Genomic DNA, 20306 nt, shown 5'->3' with positions numbered 1-20306 from the left:
TATACAGGGAGATACTAGGGAGCAGTACTCTCTGTATATACTCCCCTCCACTAGTCACATATCAGCCCCACAGCCCCCTCCACTAGTCACATATCAGGGTAAGTGGGTCCCCGGTGCCATGTCTGGCACACAGGATGACATTTGATGTTAAGAGACACTATTTTAATTGTCAGGTTCTGCTTTGTAGCAAGTGACTGCGCCCCTAATGCTGCCCCCTCTCTTACTGCAGATGGGGCTGCCTGAGGCAAATAGCTAAACTTGCCTTATGGCTGGTGCACTCCTGATTGCCAGTGCTCCTTTATTTCTCCGCAGGTGCCTCCCTTCAGAGCTGAAATCCCTGGGGGTTGGGGTCTACATGTTACTCATCAGGACATTAGGTGAGTAGAGATCTTGGTAACGTGTGTCGCCATGAAGGAAGCCCTAGTGTCATCTAATCAATGGCGGATCTTCATATAGGCGCTATGGACGGGCGCCTGGGGCCTTTGACTTGTGAGGAGCCCAAACCTGGGCCCTATATGAAGATCCACCATAAGTCTTCAAAAAACCCCTCTATCCTTACCTTTGGCCTCACGCGGCGATGTCATAGTCACGTGATATCATTGTGTATGCGCTGTGAGGGAAGGAAGAGAAGAAGACGGAGCCACAGGGCCTGGAAGGAGAGGCTGAGGGTAAGTATAGAGGTTTTTTTCCCAGAGGGCTCTGCTGTGGACATTTTATTAATAGAGCTCATCTGCTGTGGTCATCCTGTAAAGGGGGGCATCTGCTGTGGTCATCCTGTAAAGGGGGGCATCTGCTGTGGTCACCCTGTAAAGGGGGTCATCTGCTGTGGTCATCCTGTAAAGGGGGGCATCTGCTGTGGTCACCCTGTAAAGGGGGTCATCTGCTGTGGACATCCTGTAAAGGGGGGCATCTGCTGTGGTCACCCTGTAAAGGGGGGCATCTGCTGTGGTCACCCTGTAAAGGGGGTCATCTGCTGTGGACATCCTGTAAAGGGGGGCATCTGCTGTGGTCACCCTGTAAAGGGGGGCATCTGCTGTGGTCATCCTGTAAAGGGGGTCATCTGCTGTGGTCATCCAGTAAAGGGGGGCATCTGCTGTGGTCATCCTGTAAAGGGGGGCATCTGCTGTGGTCATCCTGTAAAGGGGGGCATCTGCTGTGGTCATCCTGTAAAGGGGGTCATCTGCTGTGGACATCCTGTAAAGGGGGGCATCTGCTGTGGTCACCCTGTAAAGGGGGGCATCAGTTGTATACATGTAAAGGGGGGCATCTGCTGTGGACATCCTGTAAAGGGGGACATCTGCTGTGGTCATCCTGTAAAGGGGGTCATCTGCTGTGGACATCCTGTAAAGGGGGGCATCTGCTGTGGTCATCCTGTAAAGGGGGTCATCTGCTGTGGTCATCCTGTAAAGGGGGGCATCTGCTGTGGTCATCCTGTAAAGGGGGGCATCTGCTGTGGTCATCCTGTAAAGGGGGGCATCTGCTGTGGACATCCTGTAAAGGGGGGCATCTGCTGTGGATATTTCTGCAAAGGGGGGCATCTGCTGTGGACTCCCCTCCCCCTCAGGGCTTATACTCCAGTCAATTACTTTTCCTTTGGTAACTTTTTTTGTGGTAAAATTAGAGCCTCATCTTCTACACCAGTAATTACGGGGTAGCACCTTCCACTTTGTGTAAATTATCGGGTCCTATAGCAATGGCAATGTACTGTGTGTGTAGCTGTAATTGTTTTATGATTACCAAGGTAAGAGAGCAGCACAGGAGGATTATGGGGAAAAGAAAGGAGGAGTTAGAAGTAGTGAGAGAGTTCTGAGGGAGTCAGCGAAGGTGTCAGTGCGGAGGAGCTGGAGAAGAGCGGCAGAAGAGCCGGGGAACAGAGTCGGCACAGCCAGCCGAGTGCAGTGCGGTGAGGCGGTCATATCCGCAATCCTCGGTATGGATCGCGGGCACACCCATGCCCCTCAGTGTGGCGAGGTAACCCCTGGCCTGGACTCACCTCTCCAATGCTCTTGTTTCCCAACAAGGCCGCAAGCATCCCCGCTCACTAGGGCACGTGCACGCCGGCTCTCCTAGCCTTAAAGGGCCAGCATCCTCTTGATTGGCGTTGGATAATCCGGCTCACCCTTATAATCCGGCACTTCCCTTCCTGCCTTGCCAGATCTTCAGCTCAGCACCTTTTCTTCAGCATTGTTCCTGTAAGTGAAAGCCCTATCTTCCGCGCCAAGAGGAACTTCCGTGGTTTCCATACAGAGCTTCCCTAAGCTGTTCCTGTACTGGCTTGAGGTAGTTTCCAGCATTCCCACATGCTCCTGAGTTTCTTCAGCGTTTCCAGACGCCTTAGTTTGTTTCTTCAGAGACTCGTCCGTTTCTGTTTGCCTAGGTCCTGTGCCAGCTCCTGCCTGCTTGCCAGCCGCGAGTTCCAGCTCATCGTACCAAGCCGCACTCCTGCTGTCACCGCAGGCTCAGACTGCGTTCTGCTACCCCTGTTTCCCTGGCTTCCACCACGGGCCTAGTCGCACCCGTGGTATGACCTGGTGGCACCCTGCCGCAGCAAGACCATCCCGCTTTGCGGCGGGCTCTGGTGAAGACCAGGTGCCTGGTGTTGGCTAGTACCATCTACATCTCCCGGGGTGGTCAAGAGGGTCCACTGGTCCACAGACTCCCCCTTTCGGACTCTTCCCACAGAGACTCTAGTTCTGTTTTCTGTGTACCGTTACAGCAAGATCCAGCTATGTACTCCACCAGGATCAGGAACACCGCCAAGGATTCTCATCATTTGTTGGCTGTTTTTTCTGAAGCGGTCGCCCCGCAGTCCTGCCTGCTCACTTTCCAGGAGGAACAACTAGGCAGAGTTGCTGCCATGCTTGAACGTCTGCTTGAACCCCAGCAACTTCGAGGTCGGGCTACCACAGCCGCCTCGCTTGGCTCTGGCTTTCCAGAAACCATTCCAGTCTCTGGCTTTCCAAGAGCCTCTTCAGTCTCCGGTTTCCCAAGAGATGCTTTTGTCTGCGGCTTTTCCAGAAGCCGTTCCAGTCTCTGACTTTCCAGGAGCCGCTCCAGTCTCCGGATTCCCAAGAGCCTCTCCAGTCTCTGGTTTCCCAAGAGATGCTTTAGTCTGCGGCTTTTCCAGAAGCTGTTCCAGTCTCCAGCTTTCCAGAGCCGTTCCAGTCTCCGGTTTCCCAAGAGCCTCTCCAGTCTGTGGCTTTTCCAGAAGCCATTCCAGTCTCCAGCTTTCCAGAGCCGCTCCTGTTTCAGGCTTTCCAAGAGCCACTCCAGTCTGTGGCTTTTCCAGAAGCCGTTCCAGTCTTCAACTTTCCAGAAGCCACTCCAGTCTGTGGCTTCCCAGACCTGCTCCAGTCTCCGGCTTTCCAAGAGCTGCTCCAGTCAAGGGACATTCTAGATGTTTCCAGCAAAACCTCTGCCTGTATGGTGTCAATTCCAGGTCTAGGAGACACCAACACCTTGGGGTCCTGGGTGAGACTTCTCTCAGTATGTATGCAGTGTCTCCACATCTGTCGGTCCCTGTTCTCCTCCTTAGGTGTCCCGTCACCATGAAGAATTGGAGGAGACGGAAGAAGAGGCAGAAGAAGAGGGGTCCTGAAGGAAGGTAGTACTGTCATGGCCATAACTGCGATCTTCGGTATGGATCGCAGGCACACCCATGCCCCTCGGTGTTTGCCCAGTAACCCCCAGCCCGGACTTATCTCTCCAACGCTCCTGTTTCCCGACAAGGCCGCACGTGTCCCTGCTCACTAGGGCACCCCCGCTGCGGCTCTCCTAGCCTTAAAGGGCCAGCGTCCTCCTGATTGGCGCTGGCTAATCCGGCTCGCCCTTATAATCTGACACCTCCATTCCTGCCACATCGGATTTTCAGCTCAACATTGTTTCTTCAACATTGTTCCTGTAAGTGAAAGCCCTATCTTCCACGCCAAGAGGAACTTCCGTGGTTTCCATACAGAGCTTCCCTAAGCTGTTCCTGTACTGGCTTGAGATAGTTTCCAGTGTCCCCATATGCTCCTGAGTTTCTTCAGCGTTTCCAGACGCCTCTGTGTCTTCAGTGTGTTTCTTCAAGGACGTGTCCATTCCTGTTTGCCTGGGTTCAGCTCCTGCATGCTTGCCAGCCGTGAGTTCCAGCTTATCCTTCCAAGCCGCACTCCTGCTGTCACCAAAGGCTTGGACTGCGTTCTGCTACCCCTGTTTCCCTGGCTGCCACAGCAGGCCTAGTCACACCCGTGTAATGATCTGGTGGCACCCTGCTGCAGCAAGACCATCCCGCTTTGCGGCGCGCTCTGGTGAAGACCAGGTGCCACTTAGAATCCGGTCCGGGATGTCGGCTAGTACCATATACAACTCTTGCGATGGTCCAGAGGGTCCACTGGTCCACAGACTCCCCCTTCCGGATTCTTCCCACAGAGACTTTAGTTCTATGTTCTGTGTACCGTTACAATAAGATTAAGGATATAGAGTTTATAGAGGATATAGAGGATATAAAGGATATATATAATTATATATTATATATAAGTCCAGGCACATGTTGGTTTGGATGCTGGGGGGCCCTAGTCTTGTGAACAGCCTGTGGCACATGGGACACTTAATCCGCCACTGCATCTAATCCTGTGTCCTCTTCTTCTCCTACAGCCGGAATCCCATCTCCAATTTACTTTGGGGCTCTCATCGATAAAACCTGCCTGATGTGGGGGACAAAACCCTGTGGAGGGCGGGGGGCTTGTCGCATGTATGACACCCACTCCTTCAGGTAATGAGGTCCTATAAAAGTCATCAAAATAAGACTTAGCCGGGTCTGTGACACAATGGATCATGTCCCTCCTTCCTCTCCTGCAGGAACACCTTCCAGGGCCTCACCGATGGGCTCTGGGCCCCGTCCTTCATCTTCTTCCTCTGCTTTATATCTATGGTGAAGAAGAAGCATCCAGTGAAGAAAGGGAATGAGGCCAAGAGACTGGAACCCCCCGAAGATGGTGGGAAAGGGGCAAATGATGCCCCCGAAATAGAGAAACAAACTTTTATTTAATGACCCCCAACCCAAGATCATGAGAAGTCCTGGAAGGAGGATCATGATGAATTTAATAGCTTGGCTCTGGTCACATGACAGGTCACACAATGTACAGATCTAATAAAATATATATCCACGGCTGCCTCACGTCTCTATCAGTCCTGCCTGACAATGGTGGGAGAAATAGTAGAAGATGTGGGATGCAACAACCGGCTGACGAAACTACCTCATGGGTTTGTGGTGTTATCAGCCACAAAGAACTTCCCAACCAAACCCCTTCTCCTACAAACATATCACAAAAAGTAGGACCCTGGGAGAGACCCCTGTGCTCCTCCCCCTCTGATTTCTGTCCTTCAGCCAACTGACCGATCCTCATTCCTATTCTTCATATACAACATGACTTGTGGTGGTTGGAAGGACCATCCAAGTCCCTGGATCTTGGCCAACTGGGCGGTCACTGGCCAACTACCATCCTGCTGTCCTGTCATTGCTTCTGATTAGAGATGAGCGAGCACTAAAATGTTCGGGTGCTCGTTATTCGAGACAAACTTTTCCAGATGCTCAAGTGCTCGTCTCGAATAACGAGCCCCATTGAAGTCAATGGGAGACCCGAGCATTTTTCAAAGGGACCATGGTTCAGGAATAAAATGTGTTATTTAATTGAAAAAGAATGTCTTCTGATAAGTTAGCAGATGTATACAAAAATCTGCAATCTATTCTTCACTGTTCTGCGCGTATATTATCTCCCGACAAGTTAGCAGATGTGAAGAACAGTGAAGAATAGAATAAAAACAGTGAACACAGGATCATTTAAGTGAAAAACGCAGTGAAGAACACAGTGAAGAATAGATTGCAGATGTTCGGCACATCTGCTTACTTGTCGGGGTGATACGCTGTCCCAGGATCGCTCCTCTTCTTCCACTGAAGTCTCACCGTGCTGCCCGATGTCTCCCCGTGCTGCCCGATGTCTCCCCGTGCTGCCCGATGTCTCCCCCGTGCTGCCCGATGTCTCCCCCGTGCTGCCCGATGTCTCCCCGTGCTGCCCGATGTCTCCCCCGTGCTGGCCAATGTCTCCCCCGTGCTGCCCGATGTCTCCCCCGTGCTGCCCGATGTCTCCCCCGTGCTGCCCGATGTCTCCCCGTGCTGCCCGATGTCTCCCCGTGCTGCCCGATGTCTCCCCCATGCTGCCCGATGTCTCCCCCGTGCTGCCCGATGTCTCCCCGTGCTGCCCGATGTCTCCCCCGTGCTGGCCAATGTCTCCCCCGTGCTGCCCGATGTCTCCCCCGTGCTGCCCGATGTCTCCCCCGTGCTGCCCGATGTCTCCCCGTGCTGCCCGATGTCTCCCCCGTGCTGGCCAATGTCTCCCCCGTGCTGCCCGATGTCTCCCCCGTGCTGCCCGATGTCTCCCCCGTGCTGCCCGATGTCTCCCCGTGCTGCCCGATGTCTCCCCGTGCTGCCCGATGTCTCCCCCATGCTGCCCGATGTCTCCCCCGTGCTGCCCGATGTCTCCCCGTGCTGCCCGATGTCTCCCCCGTGCTGGCCAATGTCTCCCCCGTGCTGCCCGATGTCTCCCCCGTGCTGCCCGATGTCTCCCCCGTGCTGCCCGATGTCTCCCCGTGCTGCCCGATGTCTCCCCCGTGCTGCCCGATGTCTCCCTGTGCTGCCCGATGTCTCCCCGTGCTGCCTGATGTCTCCCCCGTGCTGGCCGATGTCTCCCCCGTGCTGCCCGATGTCTCCCCGTGCTGCCCGATGTCTCCCCCGTGCTGGCCGATGTCTCCCCCGCGCTGCCCGATGTCTCCCCCGTGCTTCCCGATGTCTCCCGTGCTGCCCGATGTCTCCCCCGTGCTGCCCGATGTCTCCCCGTGCTGCCCGATGTCTCCCCCGTGCTGCCCGATGTCTCCCCCGTGCTGCCCGATGTCTCCCCGTGCTGCTTGATGTCTCCCTGCTGCCGTTCCGCGCGTATCTTCCGACAAGTAAGCAGATGTGCAGAACATCTGTAATCTATTCTTCACTGTGTTCTTCACTGTCTTTTTCACTTAAATGATCCTGTGTTCACTGTGTTCACTGTTTTTATTCTATTCTTCATTGTTCTTCACTGTGTTTTTTTAATTAAATGCTCGATCTCGAGCAGGGGAAATACTCGTCCGAGCAACGAGCCGTTTCGAGTACCTTAATACTCGAACGAGCATCAAGCTCGGACGAGTATACTCGCTCATCTCTACTTCTGATTTTACAGCCACCAAGTCTGTGCCTCCTCGTAGATTGGCCATTCCCCTCTGTACCTTAAGAAGAGGCACCACCAAACGCCTGCCTCACCAATGGCGTGAAGTTTGTGGGGGGCATTTATTATTGGCTTTGGGGCAGTTTTTGGCGGACTCTTATGTTGCTGTTATGCACCATATCAATTAAATGTCAGGGCCACAATGTAGCTTCTTTTTGTCACCCAATGTGAGCGCAGCCGTTTATCCCCGACACTCGTCCGACATTTCAAGTCTCCTGGTCGTTCGTTTTCTTGGTGCAAATTGTGGCACGTAATAAAGCCAACAAAAAAGCAACACTACCAACTTCTATACCCCTCCATGAATGTGGTTTGTCATCACTGAGGCTCACATGTTCCTCTTACGATGCAACAAATACATTAAGGTCACGCCACAACATCACAAAACACGATGAAACAGGAGCCAGAAATAATAGTGCCAAAAATAATAAACGCCCCCGTTTTGTAGAGAGCGATGGTGGTGACCTATATAGAAGTATAACGGAGAGACAAGGGTCACTCCTATAGTGTAGCACCAACAGATTAAAGAAAGCGTAGAATTGAAACTACTAACCTGAAAAGGTCACGTAATCGTGCACAACTCCGAACACTGTTGTCCGAGTTCCTGAAAAAAACTAAAAGTGGCCGGGAGAGGGCTGTTTAAAAAAAAAGTGTTTAAAAAAAAATAAAGTCCGACTTACCTTCCGGTGTCCTCCGGTATCCAGTGCTGCTGTCACTCCGTTCCGGGCGCCATGTAAACAAACATGGCCGCCGAAGCAGCGCTGGACTCAGCTTCCGGCCGGCCGTGGTCTGGCACGCCTACCCATCCCTATTCACAGCATTGTGTATGGGGGCCGGAAGGTTGTCGGGTCCGGCCAGAAGCTGAGTCCAGCGCTACTCCGGCGGCCATGTTTGTTTATATGGCGCCCGGACCGGAGTGACAGCAGCGCTGGATACCGGAGGGCACCGGAAGGTAAGTCGGACTTTATTTTTTTTTAAACAGCCCTCTCCCGGCCACTTTTAGTTTTTTTCAAGAACTCGGACAACCCCTTTAATTGTCCTCCTGCTGCCTCACTCGTGAGAATTTTCCTTCTCCGGATTAAAAACAGCTCCCAATTTTGTATTAATATTCCAAAAGGTTTTCTTGTGAACCCTGAATGGCGCTGGGGGACCATGATGGGAAGTTTAAGAATGGTTTATTTTACGAAATAGATTTACATAAAAAAAATAATAAGAAAAAATCGCAGATTACAAAAGGTTTACAGACATTATGAATACACCGGCAGTGTGTACTATGTGCAGGGTGTGTACTATGTGCCGGGGTGTACTATGAGCAGGGGGTGTACTATGTGCAGTGTCCTGTGTACTATGTACAGTGTCCTGTGTACTATGTGCCAGGGTGTGTACTATGTGCAGTGTCCTGTGTACTATGTGCAGAGTGTGTACTATGTGCAGGGGGTGTGCTATGAGCAGGGGGTGTACTATGTGCAGTGTCCTGTGTACTATGTGCAGTGTCCTGTGTACTATGTGCCAGGGTGTGTACTATGTGCAGTGTCCTGTGTACTATGTGCAGAGTGTGTACTATGTGCAGGGGGTGTACTATGAGCAGGGGGTGTACTATGTGCAGTGTGTACTATGTACAGTGTCCTGTGTACTATGTGCAGGGTGTGTACTATGTGCAGTGTCCTGTGTACTATGTGCAGGGTGTACCATGTGCAGGGGGTGTACTATGTGCCGGGGTGTACTTTGAGCAGGGGGTGTACTATGTGCAGGGTGTGTACTATGTGCAGCGTCCTGTGTACTATGTGCAGGGGGTGTACTATGTGCAGGGGGTGTACTATGTGCAGGGGGTGTGTACTATGTGCAGGAGGTGTGTACTATGTGCAGGAGGTGTGTAATATGAGCAGGGGGTGTACTATGTACAGGGGGTGTACTATGAGCATGGGGTGGACTATGTGCAGGGTATGTACCATGTGCAGGGGTGTGTGCTATGTTCACTGTGCACTATGTGCAGGGGGTATACTATGTGCAGTGTCCTGTGTACTATGTAGCGAGGTGTACTATGTGCAGGGTGTACACTATGTGCAGTGTCCTGTGTACTATGTGCAGTGTCCTGTGTACAATGTGCCGGGGTGTACTATGTGCGGGGTGTACACTATGAGCAGGGTCCTGTGTACTATCGGCCGGGCTGTACTATGTGCAGGGTGTGTACTATGTGCAGTGTGTACTATGTGCAGTGTCCTGTGTACTATGTACAGGGGGTGTACTATATGCAGGTCTTGTGTACTATGTGCTGGGTCCTGTGTACTATGTGCAGGGAATGTACTATGTGCAGTGTCCTGTGAATTATGTGCCAGGGTGTACTATGTGCAGTGTGTGTAATATCTGCAGGGTGTACTATGTGCAGTGTGTACTATGTGCAGGGTGTGTACTATGTGCAGGGTGTACTATGTGCAGGGTCCTTTGTTCTATGTGCAGGGAGTGTACTATGTGCAGTGTCCTGTGTACTATGTGCAGTGTGTACTATGTGCAGAGTGTGTACTATTTGCAGGGTGTGTACTATGTGCAGGAGGTGTGTACTATGTGCAGGGGGTGTGTACTAGGTGCAGGGGTTGTACTATGTGCAGGTCTTGTGTACTATGTGCAGGGTCCTGTGTGCTATGTGCAGGGAATGTACTATGTGCAGGGTCCTGTGCATTATGTGCCAGGGTGTACTATGTGCAGTGTGTACTATGTGCAGGGTGTGTACTATGTGCAGGGGGTGTATACTATGTGCATGGGGTGTATACTATGTGCAGGGGGTGTATACTATGTGCAGGGTGTGTACTATGTGCAGGGTGTGTACTATGTGCAGGGTGTGTACTATGTGCAGGGTGTGTACTATGTGCAGGGGGTGTGTACTATGTGCAGGGTGTACACTATGTGCAGTGTCCAGTGTACTATGTGCCGGGCTGTACTATGTGCAGGGTGTGTACTCTGTGCAGTGTGTACTATATGCAGTGTCCTGTGTACTATGTGCAGGGGGTGTACTATATGCAGGTCTTGTGTACTATGTGCAGGGAATGTACTATTTGCAGTGTCCTGTGTATTATGTGCCAGGGTGTACTATGTGCAGTGTGTGTAATATCTGCAGGGTGTACTATGTGCAGTGTTGACTATGTGCAGGGTGTGTACTGTGTGCATGGTGTACTATGTGCAGGGTCCTGTGTACTATGTGCAGGGGGTGTACTATGTACAGGGGGTGTGTACTATGCACAAGGGGTGTGTACTATGTGCAAGGGGTGTGTACTAGGTGCAGGGGGTGTACTATGTGCAGGGGATGTACTATGTGCAGGTCCTAAGTACTATGTGCAGGGTCCTGTGTACTATGTGCAGGGAATGTACTATGTGCAGTGTCCTGTGTACTATGTGCAGGGGGTTTACTATGTGCAGGGGGTTGTCTTCTATGTGCCGGGGGTGTACTATGAGCAGGGTGTGTGTACTATGTGCAGTGTGTACTATGTGCAGGGTGTGTACTATGTGCAGTGTCCTGTGTACTATGTGCAGGGTGTGTACTATGTGCAGTGTCTTGTGTACTATGTGCAGGGTGTACTATGTGCAGGGTGTGTACTATGTGCAGTGTCCTGTGTACTATGTGCAGGGTGTGTACTATGTGCAGTGTCCTGTGTACTATGTGCAGTGTGTACTATGTGCAGTGTGTACTATGTGCAGTGTCCTGTGTACTATGAGCAGTTTCCTGTGTACTATGTGCAGGGGTCCTGTGTACTATGTGCAGGGTCCTGTATACTATGTGTAGTGTGTACTATGTGCAGTATGTACTATGTGCAGGGTGTGTACTATATGTAGTGTCCTGTGTACTATGTGTAGTGTGTACTATGTGCAGTGTGTACTATGTGTAGTGTGTACTATGTGCAGTGTGTACTATGTGCAGTGTCCTGTGTACTATGTGCAGGGGGTGTTCTATTTACAGGGTCCTGTGTACTATGTGCAGTGTGTACTATGTGTTGTGTGTACTATGTGCAGTGTTCTGTGTACTATATGTAGTGTCCTGGGTACTATGTGTAGTGTCCTGTGTACTATGTGCAGTGTGTACTATGTGCAGGGTCCTGTGTACTATGTGCAGTGTCCTGTGTACTATATGTAGTGTCCTGTGTACTATGTGCAGTGTGTACTATGTGCAGGGTCCTGTGTACTATGTGCAGTGTCCTGTGTACTATGTGCAGGGTCCTGTGTACTATGTGCAAGGGGTGTACTATGCGCAGGGTGTGTAGGAATGTGTAGTGTGTACTATGTGCAGTGTCCTGTGTACTATGTGCAGTGTGTACTATGTGCAGTGTCCTGTGTACTTTATGTAGTGTCCTGTGTACTATGTGTAGTGTGTACTATGTGCAGTGTGTACTATGTGTAGTGTGTACTATGGGCAGTGTCCTGTGTACTATGTGCAGGGTCCTGTGTACTATGTGCAGGGTCCTGTGTACTATGTGCAGGGGGTGTACTATGTGCCGGGGTGTACTATGAGCAGGGGGTGTACTATGTGCAGCGGGTGTGTACTATGTGCAGTGTCCTGTGTACTATGTGCAGGTGGTGTACCATGTGCAGGAGGTGTACTATGTGCATGGGGTGTACTATGTGCAGGGGGTGTGTACTATGAGCAGGAGGTGTGTACTATGTGCAGGAGGTGTGTAATATGAGCAGGGGGTGTACTATGAGCAGGGGGTGGACTATGTGCAGGGTATGTACCATGTGCAGGGGTGTGTGCTATGTTCACTGTGCACTATGTGCAGGGGGTATACTATGTGCAGTGTCCTGTGTACTATGTAGCGAGGTGTACTATGTGCAGGGTGTACACTATGTGCAGTGTACTATGTACAGTGTGCAATTTGTGCAGTGTGTACTATGTGCAATGTGCAGTTTGTACTATGTGCAGTGTCCTGTGTACTATGTGCAGTGTCCTGTGTACTATGTTCAGTGTGTACTATGTGCAGTGTGTACTATGTGCAGTGTCCTGTGTACTATGTGCAGTGTGTACTATGTGCAGGGTCCTGTGTACTATGTACAGTGTGTAATTTGTGCAGTGTGTACTATGTGCAGGGTCCTGTGTACTATGTGCAGGGTCCTGTGTACTATGTGCAGGGGTCCTGTGTACTATGTGCAGTGTCCTGTGTATTATGTGTAGTGTGTACTATGTGCAGGGTCCTGTGTACTATGTGCAATGTGCAGTTTCTACTATGTGCAGTGTCCTGTGTACTATGTGCAGTGTCCTGTGTACTATGTTCGGTGTGTACTATGTGTAATGTGTACTATGTGCAGTGTCCTGTGTACTATGTGCAGTGTGTACTATGTGCAGGGTCCTGTGTACTATGTACAGTGTGTAATTTGTGCAGTGTGTACTATGTGCAGGGTCCTGTGTACTATGTGCAGGGTCCTGTGTACTATGTGCAGGGGTCCTGTGTACTATGTGCAGTGTCCTGTGTACTATGTGTAGTGTGTACTATGTGCAGGGGTCCTGTGTACTATGTGCAGGGGTCCTGTGTACTATGTGCAGTGTCCTGTGTACTATGTGCAGTGTGTACTATGTGCAGGGTCCTGTGTACTATGTACAGTGTGTAATTTGTGCAGTGATTACTATGTGCAGTGTGTAACTTGTGCACTGTGTACTATGTGCAATGTTCAGTTTGTACTATGTGCAGTGTGTACTATGTGCAGTATGTACTATGTGCAGTGTCCTGTGTACTATAAGCAGTGTGTACTATGTGCAGGGGTCCTGTGTACTATGTGCAGGGTGTCCTGTGTACTATGTGCAGGGGTCCTGTGTACTATGTGCAGGGTCCTGTGTACTATGTACAGTGTGTAATTTGTGCAGTGTGTACTATGTGCAGGGTCCTGTGTACTATGTGCATGGGTCCTGTGTACTATGTGCAGTGTCCTGTGTACTATGTGCAGTGTCCTGTGTACTATGTGCAGGGTCCTGTGTACTATGTGCAGGGGTCCTGTGTACTATATGCAGTGTCCTGTGTACTATGTGCAGGGTCCTGTGTGCTATGTGCAGGGGTCCTGTGTACTATATGCAGTGTCCTGTGTACTATGTGCAGTGTGTGTCCTATGTGCAGTGTCCTGTGTACTATGTGCAGTGTCCTGTGTACTATGTGCAGTGTCCTGTGTACTATGTGCAGTGTCCTGTGTACTATGTGCAGGGTCCTGTGTACTATGTGCAGGGTCCTGTGTACTATGTGCAGGGGTCCTGTGTACTATATGCAGTGTCCTGTGTACTATGTGTAGTGTGTACTATGTGCAGTGTCCTGTGTACTATGTGCAGGGTCCTGTGTACTATGTACAGTGTGTAATTTGTGCAGTGTGTACTATGTGCAGTGTGTAATTTGTGCAGTGTGTAATTTGTGCAGTGTGTACTATGTGCAGTGTCCTGTGTGCTATGTGCAGGGGGTGTACTATGTGCAGGGTCCTGTGTACTAAGTGCAGGGGGTGTACTATGTGCAGGGTCCTGTGTACTATGTGCAGGGTCCTGTGTACTATGTGCAGTGTGTACTATGTGCAGGGTCCTGTGTACTATATGCAGTGTGTCCTGTGTACTATGTGCAGGGTCCTGTGTACTATGTGTAGTGTGTACTATGTGCAGTGTGTACTATGTGCAGTGTGTACTATGTGCAGGGTCCTGTGTACTATAAGCAGTGTTTACTATGTGCAGGGTCCTGTGTACTATGTGCAGTGTGTACTATGTGCAGGGTCCTGTGTACTATATGTAGTGTCCTGTGTACTATATGCAGTGTGTCCTGTGTACTATGTGCAGGGTCCTGTGTACTATGTGTAGTGTGTACTATGTGCAGTGTGTACTATGTGCAGTGTGTACTATGTGCAGTGTCCTGTGTACTATGTGTAGTGTGTACTATGTGCAGTGTGTACTATGTGCAGTGTGTACTATGTGCAGTGTGTACTATGTGTAGTGTGTACTATGTGCAGTGTGTACTATGTGTAGTGTGTACTATGTGCAGTGTGTACTATGTGTAGTGTGTACTATGTGTATTGTGTACTATGTGTAGTGTGTACTATGTGCAGTGTGTACTATGTGCAGTGTGTACTATGTGCAGTGTGTACTATGTGTAGTGTGTACTATGTGTATTGTGTACTATGTGTAGTGTGTACTATGTGCAGTGTGTACTATGTGCAGTGTGTACTATGTGCAGTGTGTACTATGTGCAGTGTGTACTATGTGCAGTGTGTTCTATGTGTAGTGTGTACTATGTGCAGTGTGTACTATGTGCAGGGGTCCTGTGTACTATATGCAGTGTCCTGTGTACTATGTGCAGTGTCCTGTGTACTATGTGCAGTGTCCTGTGTACTATGTGCAGTGTCCTGTGTACTATGTGCAGGGTCCTGTGTACTATGTGCAGGGGTCCTGTGTACTATATGCAGTGTCCTGTGTACTATGTGTAGTGTGTACTATGTGCAGTGTCCTGTGTGCTATGTGCAGGGTCCTGTGTGCTATGTGCAGGGTCCTGTGTACTATGTGCAGGGTCCTGTGTACTATGTGCAGGGGTCCTGTGTACTATGTGCAGGGTCCTGTGTACTATGTGCAGGGGTCCTGTGTGCTGTGTGCAGGGGTCCTGTGTACTATATGCAGTGTCCTGTGTACTATGTGTAGTGTGTACTATGTGCAGTGTCCTGTGTACTATGTGCAGGGTCCTGTGTACTATGTACAGTGTGTAATTTGTGCAGTGTGTACTATGTGCAGTGTGTAATTTGTGCAGTGTGTACTATGTGCAGTGTGTAATTTGTGCAGTGTGTACTATGTGCAGTGTCCTGTGTGCTATGTGCAGGGGGTGTACTATGTGCAGGGTCCTGTGTACTAAGTGCAGGGGGTGTACTATGTGCAGGGTCCTGTGTACTATGTGCAGGGTCCTGTGTACTATGTGCAGTGTGTACTATGTGCAGGGTCCTGTGTACTATATGTAGTGTCCTGTGTACTATATGCAGTGTGTCCTGTGTACTATGTGCAGGGTCCTGTGTACTATGTGTAGTGTGTACTATGTGCAGTGTGTACTATGTGCAGTGTGTACTATGTGCAGTGTGTACTATGTGCAGGGTCCTGTGTACTATAAGCAGTGTTTACTATGTGCAGGGTCCTGTGTACTATGTGCAGTGTGTACTATGTGCAGGGTCCTGTGTACTATATGTAGTGTCCTGTGTACTATATGCAGTGTGTCCTGTGTACTATGTGCAGGGTCCTGTGTACTATGTGTAGTGTGTACTATGTGCAGTGTGTACTATGTGCAGTGTGTACTATGTGCAGGGTCCTGTGTACTATGTGTAGTGTGTACTATGTGCAGTGTGTACTATGTGTAGTGTGTACTATGTGCAGTGTGTACTATGTGCAGTGTGTACTATGTGTAGTGTGTACTATGTGCAGTGTGTACTATGTGTAGTGTGTACTATGTGTATTGTGTACTATGTGTAGTGTGTACTATGTGCAGTGTGTACTATGTGCAGTGTGTACTATGTGCAGTGTGTACTATGTGCAGTGTGTACTATGTGCAGTGTGTACTATGTGTAGTGTGTACTATGTGTATTGTGTACTATGTGTAGTGTGTACTATGTGCAGTGTGTACTATGTGCAGTGTGTACTATGTGCAGTGTGTTCTATGTGTAGTGTGTACTATGTGCAGTGTGTACTATGTGCAGTGTGTACTATGTGCAGTGTGTTCTATGTGTAGTGTGTACTATGTGTATTGTGTACTATGTGCAGTGTGTACTATGTGCAGTGTGTACTATGTGCAGTGTGTACTATGTGTATTGTGTACTATGTGTAGTGTGTACTATGTGCAGTGTGTACTATGTGCAGTGTGTACTATGTGCAGTGTGTACTATGTGTAGTGTTTTCTATGTGCAGTGTGTTCTATGTGTAGTGTGTTCTATGTGTAGTGTGTACTATGTGCAGGGTCCTGTGTACTATATGTAGTGTCCTGTGTACTATATGCAGTGTGTCCTGTGTACTATGTGCAGGGTCCTGTGTACTATGTGTAGTGTGTACTATGTGCAGTGTGTACTATGTGCAGTGTGTACTATGTGCAGGGTCCTGTGTACTATGTGTAGTGTGTACTATGTGCAGTGTGTACTATGTGCAGTGTGTACTATGTGCAGTGTGTACTATGTGTAGTGTGTACTATGTGCAGTGTGTACTATGTGTAGTGTGTACTATGTGTATTGTGTACTATGTGTAGTGTGTACTATGTGCAGTGTGTACTATGTGCAGTGTGTACTATGTGTAGTGTGTACTATGTGTATTGTGTACTATGTGTAGTGTGTACTATGTGCAGTGTGTACTATGTGCAGTGTGTACTATGTGCAGTGTGTACTATGTGCAGTGTGTTCTATGTGTAGTGTGTACTATGTGCAGTGTGTACTATGTGCAGGGGTCCTGTGTACTATATGCAGTGTCCTGTGTACTATGTGCAGTGTCCTGTGTACTATGTGCAGTGTCCTGTGTACTATGTGCAGGGTCCTGTGTACTATGTGCAGGGGTCCTGTGTACTATATGCAGTGTCCTGTGTACTATGTGTAGTGTGTACTATGTGCAGTGTCCTGTGTGCTATGTGCAGGGTCCTGTGTGCTATGTGCAGGGTCCTGTGTACTATGTGCAGGGTCCTGTGTACTATGTGCAGGGGTCCTGTGTACTATGTGCAGGGTCCTGTGTACTATGTGCAGGGGTCCTGTGTGCTGTGTGCAGGGGTCCTGTGTACTATATGCAGTGTCCTGTGTACTATGTGTAGTGTGTACTATGTGCAGTGTCCTGTGTACTATGTGCAGGGTCCTGTGTACTATGTACAGTGTGTAATTTGTGCAGTGTGTACTATGTGCAGTGTGTAATTTGTGCAGTGTGTACTATGTGCAGTGTGTAATTTGTGCAGTGTGTACTATGTGCAGTGTCCTGTGTGCTATGTGCAGGGGGTGTACTATGTGCAGGGTCCTGTGTACTAAGTGCAGGGGGTGTACTATGTGCAGGGTCCTGTGTACTATGTGCAGGGTCCTGTGTACTATGTGCAGTGTGTACTATGTGCAGGGTCCTGTGTACTATATGTAGTGTCCTGTGTACTATATGCAGTGTGTCCTGTGTACTATGTGCAGGGTCCTGTGTACTATGTGTAGTGTGTACTATGTGCAGTGTGTACTATGTGCAGTGTGTACTATGTGCAGTGTGTACTATGTGCAGGGTCCTGTGTACTATAAGCAGTGTTTACTATGTGCAGGGTCCTGTGTACTATGTGCAGTGTGTACTATGTGCAGGGTCCTGTGTACTATATGTAGTGTCCTGTGTACTATATGCAGTGTGTCCTGTGTACTATGTGCAGGGTCCTGTGTACTATGTGTAGTGTGTACTATGTGCAGTGTGTACTATGTGCAGTGTGTACTATGTGCAGGGTCCTGTGTACTATGTGTAGTGTGTACTATGTGCAGTGTGTACTATGTGTAGTGTGTACTATGTGCAGTGTGTACTATGTGCAGTGTGTACTATGTGTAGTGTGTACTATGTGCAGTGTGTACTATGTGTAGTGTGTACTATGTGTATTGTGTACTATGTGTAGTGTGTACTATGTGCAGTGTGTACTATGTGCAGTGTGTACTATGTGCAGTGTGTACTATGTGCAGTGTGTACTATGTGTAGTGTGTACTATGTGTATTGTGTACTATGTGTAGTGTGTACTATGTGCAGTGTGTACTATGTGCAGTGTGTACTATGTGCAGTGTGTACTATGTGCAGTGTGTTCTATGTGTAGTGTGTACTATGTGCAGTGTGTACTATGTGCAGTGTGTACTATGTGCAGTGTGTTCTATGTGTAGTGTGTACTATGTGTATTGTGTACTATGTGCAGTGTGTACTATGTGCAGTGTGTACTATGTGCAGTGTGTACTATGTGTATTGTGTACTATGTGTAGTGTGTACTATGTGCAGTGTGTACTATGTGCAGTGTGTACTATGTGCAGTGTGTACTATGTGTAGTGTTTTCTATGTGCAGTGTGTTCTATGTGTAGTGTGTTCTATGTGTAGTGTGTACTATGTGCAGTGTGTACTATGTGCAGTGTGTACTATGTGCAGTGTGTACTATGTGCAGTGTGTACTATTTGTGGTGTGTACTATGTGCAGTGTGTACTATGTGCAGTGTGTACTATGTGTAGTGTGTACTATGTGTATTGTGTACTATGTGTAGTGTGTACTATGTGTAGTGTGTACTATGTGCAGTGTGTACTATGTGCAGTGTGTACTATGTGCAGTGTTTTCTATGTGCAGTGTGTACTATGTGCAGTGTGTACTATGTGCAGTGTGTACTATGTGCAGTGTATAGTATGTGCAGGGGGTGTGTACTATGTGCAGTGTGTACTATGTGCAGTGTGTACTATGTGCAGTGTTTTCTATGTGCAGTGTGTACTATGTGCAGTGTGTACTATGTGCAGTGTGTACTATGTGCAGTGTATTTCTCCTTATTTCCCTGTATTTAAATGATCTATTGAAGGTTCTCCTTCTGATGTTCCTAGTTCTTCAGTGACGATATTTCTTGGTGTAGGACACACGATCATCTAGTCTTACTTATGGATTGATAGCCAGAGTTACTGTGATTTGGGAATAACATCTTCAGGCTGATCTTCAATACAAAGTTTTTGACCCCATTTTGTCAGTTCCCCAGAGGTCCAGTTATAAATCGGGTTATGTGGTGCTGACAGGACATAGACATGGAATGGCATCGGGAGACAAAACCTCTGCCCACTCCGCGTGAATGGACCCAACCTGCAGAGATCAAAACGAACCCTCTTTTATAGGAGAGGGGTCACCCCCGGTTACCAGGAAGGGAGCGTCCACGAAATCTAAGCCAAGAGCCGTCACAAAATTCCCATTGACAAACTTAACAGCAGACAAATGACTGGATTCCAGGTCACAAAACCTTAAAAACCGGTACGGGAAATACTTGTGCACCAAACAAAGGAGGAAGAGCCGCCATGACCTCACATACAAGAGTTATGGCTACAAGGGGCACCGTAACCCTATACACATGAGCTATGAGTGGCTACACCTGCATCCCCAATGCATCACAGCACCTGGTCATCTAGTGGTTAAGTTCTTTGTTCCGTCCATCCTAATCATCATTGGAACGTGCACACGAGGACATAACAGGCGGCTTTAGGTCTATATTTTTATGGATACAGAAATCCTTACTACACACAGGTCACATAAATGTCGGTCAGATATCCTCTTCATCCCGGTCAGAGGGTTCTCAGCCTTGTTTTCTTGGGTAGCAGCCGGTGCACAGCAGCTTCCATGACCCTGTGCATGTGCCAGTGCTCGTACAGGGGAACGGGACGGTGGAGGAGCAGAGAAGGGTCTCTTCATGCTTCCTTCTTTCCTCCACCGTCCCATTCCCCTCTATGAGCGCCGTCTCGTGCACGCCAGAGGCAAGTATGAATATGTAATGAGCTGTTCCAATTCCCTGGAACGGTAAACAGCTTTTATTCTTCTTCTTCTCCTGGAGTTTTCCCGCCGGGAGGCAGATGCCAGACACTGGTGGAGATCAGAGAGTCCAGAGACTTCATGTTCCTCCAGGTGTCCCTCAGTCGTGCTATCTCCCGGGCGCACTGATAAAGGTCCATCTTCCCCAAACCATTTACATATTGATAAATAACCATTATATGATGACATCACATGAAAGCCTTACACTCCTCCCCACCTGCCGCTGTCAGAGTCAATGGCATCATGTCCCACCTTTCACCTCTCTAATGGCACAAGGCAGGGGTGCCCCGTCTCACCTTCTTTGCGTCTTGTCACTAGAGACCCTGATACAGTGGGGGAGTCACGGGGTCAGCCTTTGCTCAGAATCACAACTAATCCGGAAACGGCTTCAGACGCTATTTATCAGGACTTTCAGGACGTGGTTAGGCAGGTCAAATCTCCTCAAAATGTTTGTGATCCCCAAGATTACCTACCTAATGCAAACCCTTCCCGCATTCCTACCCAACACACATCTTTACCACGGTGAG

At 49.2% G+C, this 20306-nt stretch overlaps 1 protein-coding gene across 3 annotated transcripts in view; it reads left to right on the top strand.

The window, feature by feature from the left end:
* LOC140125884 (solute carrier organic anion transporter family member 1C1-like) overlaps window positions 1-5501 on the top strand; it is a 33834-nt gene extending 28333 nt beyond the window's left edge. For all 3 annotated transcript variants that reach the window (XM_072144766.1, XM_072144768.1, XM_072144765.1), the window contains exons 13-15: window positions 313-377; window positions 4636-4753; window positions 4840-5501. In XM_072144766.1, coding sequence (XP_072000867.1) covers window positions 313-377; window positions 4636-4753; window positions 4840-5029 — 373 coding nt within the window. In that variant the 3' untranslated portion in view covers window positions 5030-5501. The remainder of the gene's footprint in view (window positions 1-312; window positions 378-4635; window positions 4754-4839) is intronic.
* The last annotated feature ends 14805 nt before the right edge of the window (window positions 5502-20306 follow it).

The sequence above is a fragment of the Engystomops pustulosus genome, chromosome 4, assembly GCF_040894005.1.
Source record: "Engystomops pustulosus chromosome 4, aEngPut4.maternal, whole genome shotgun sequence".
NCBI classification, from domain to species: domain Eukaryota; kingdom Metazoa; phylum Chordata; class Amphibia; order Anura; family Leptodactylidae; genus Engystomops; species Engystomops pustulosus.
Note: the sequence above shows the minus strand (reverse complement) of the source record. Positions and strands in the feature narration are given on the sequence as shown.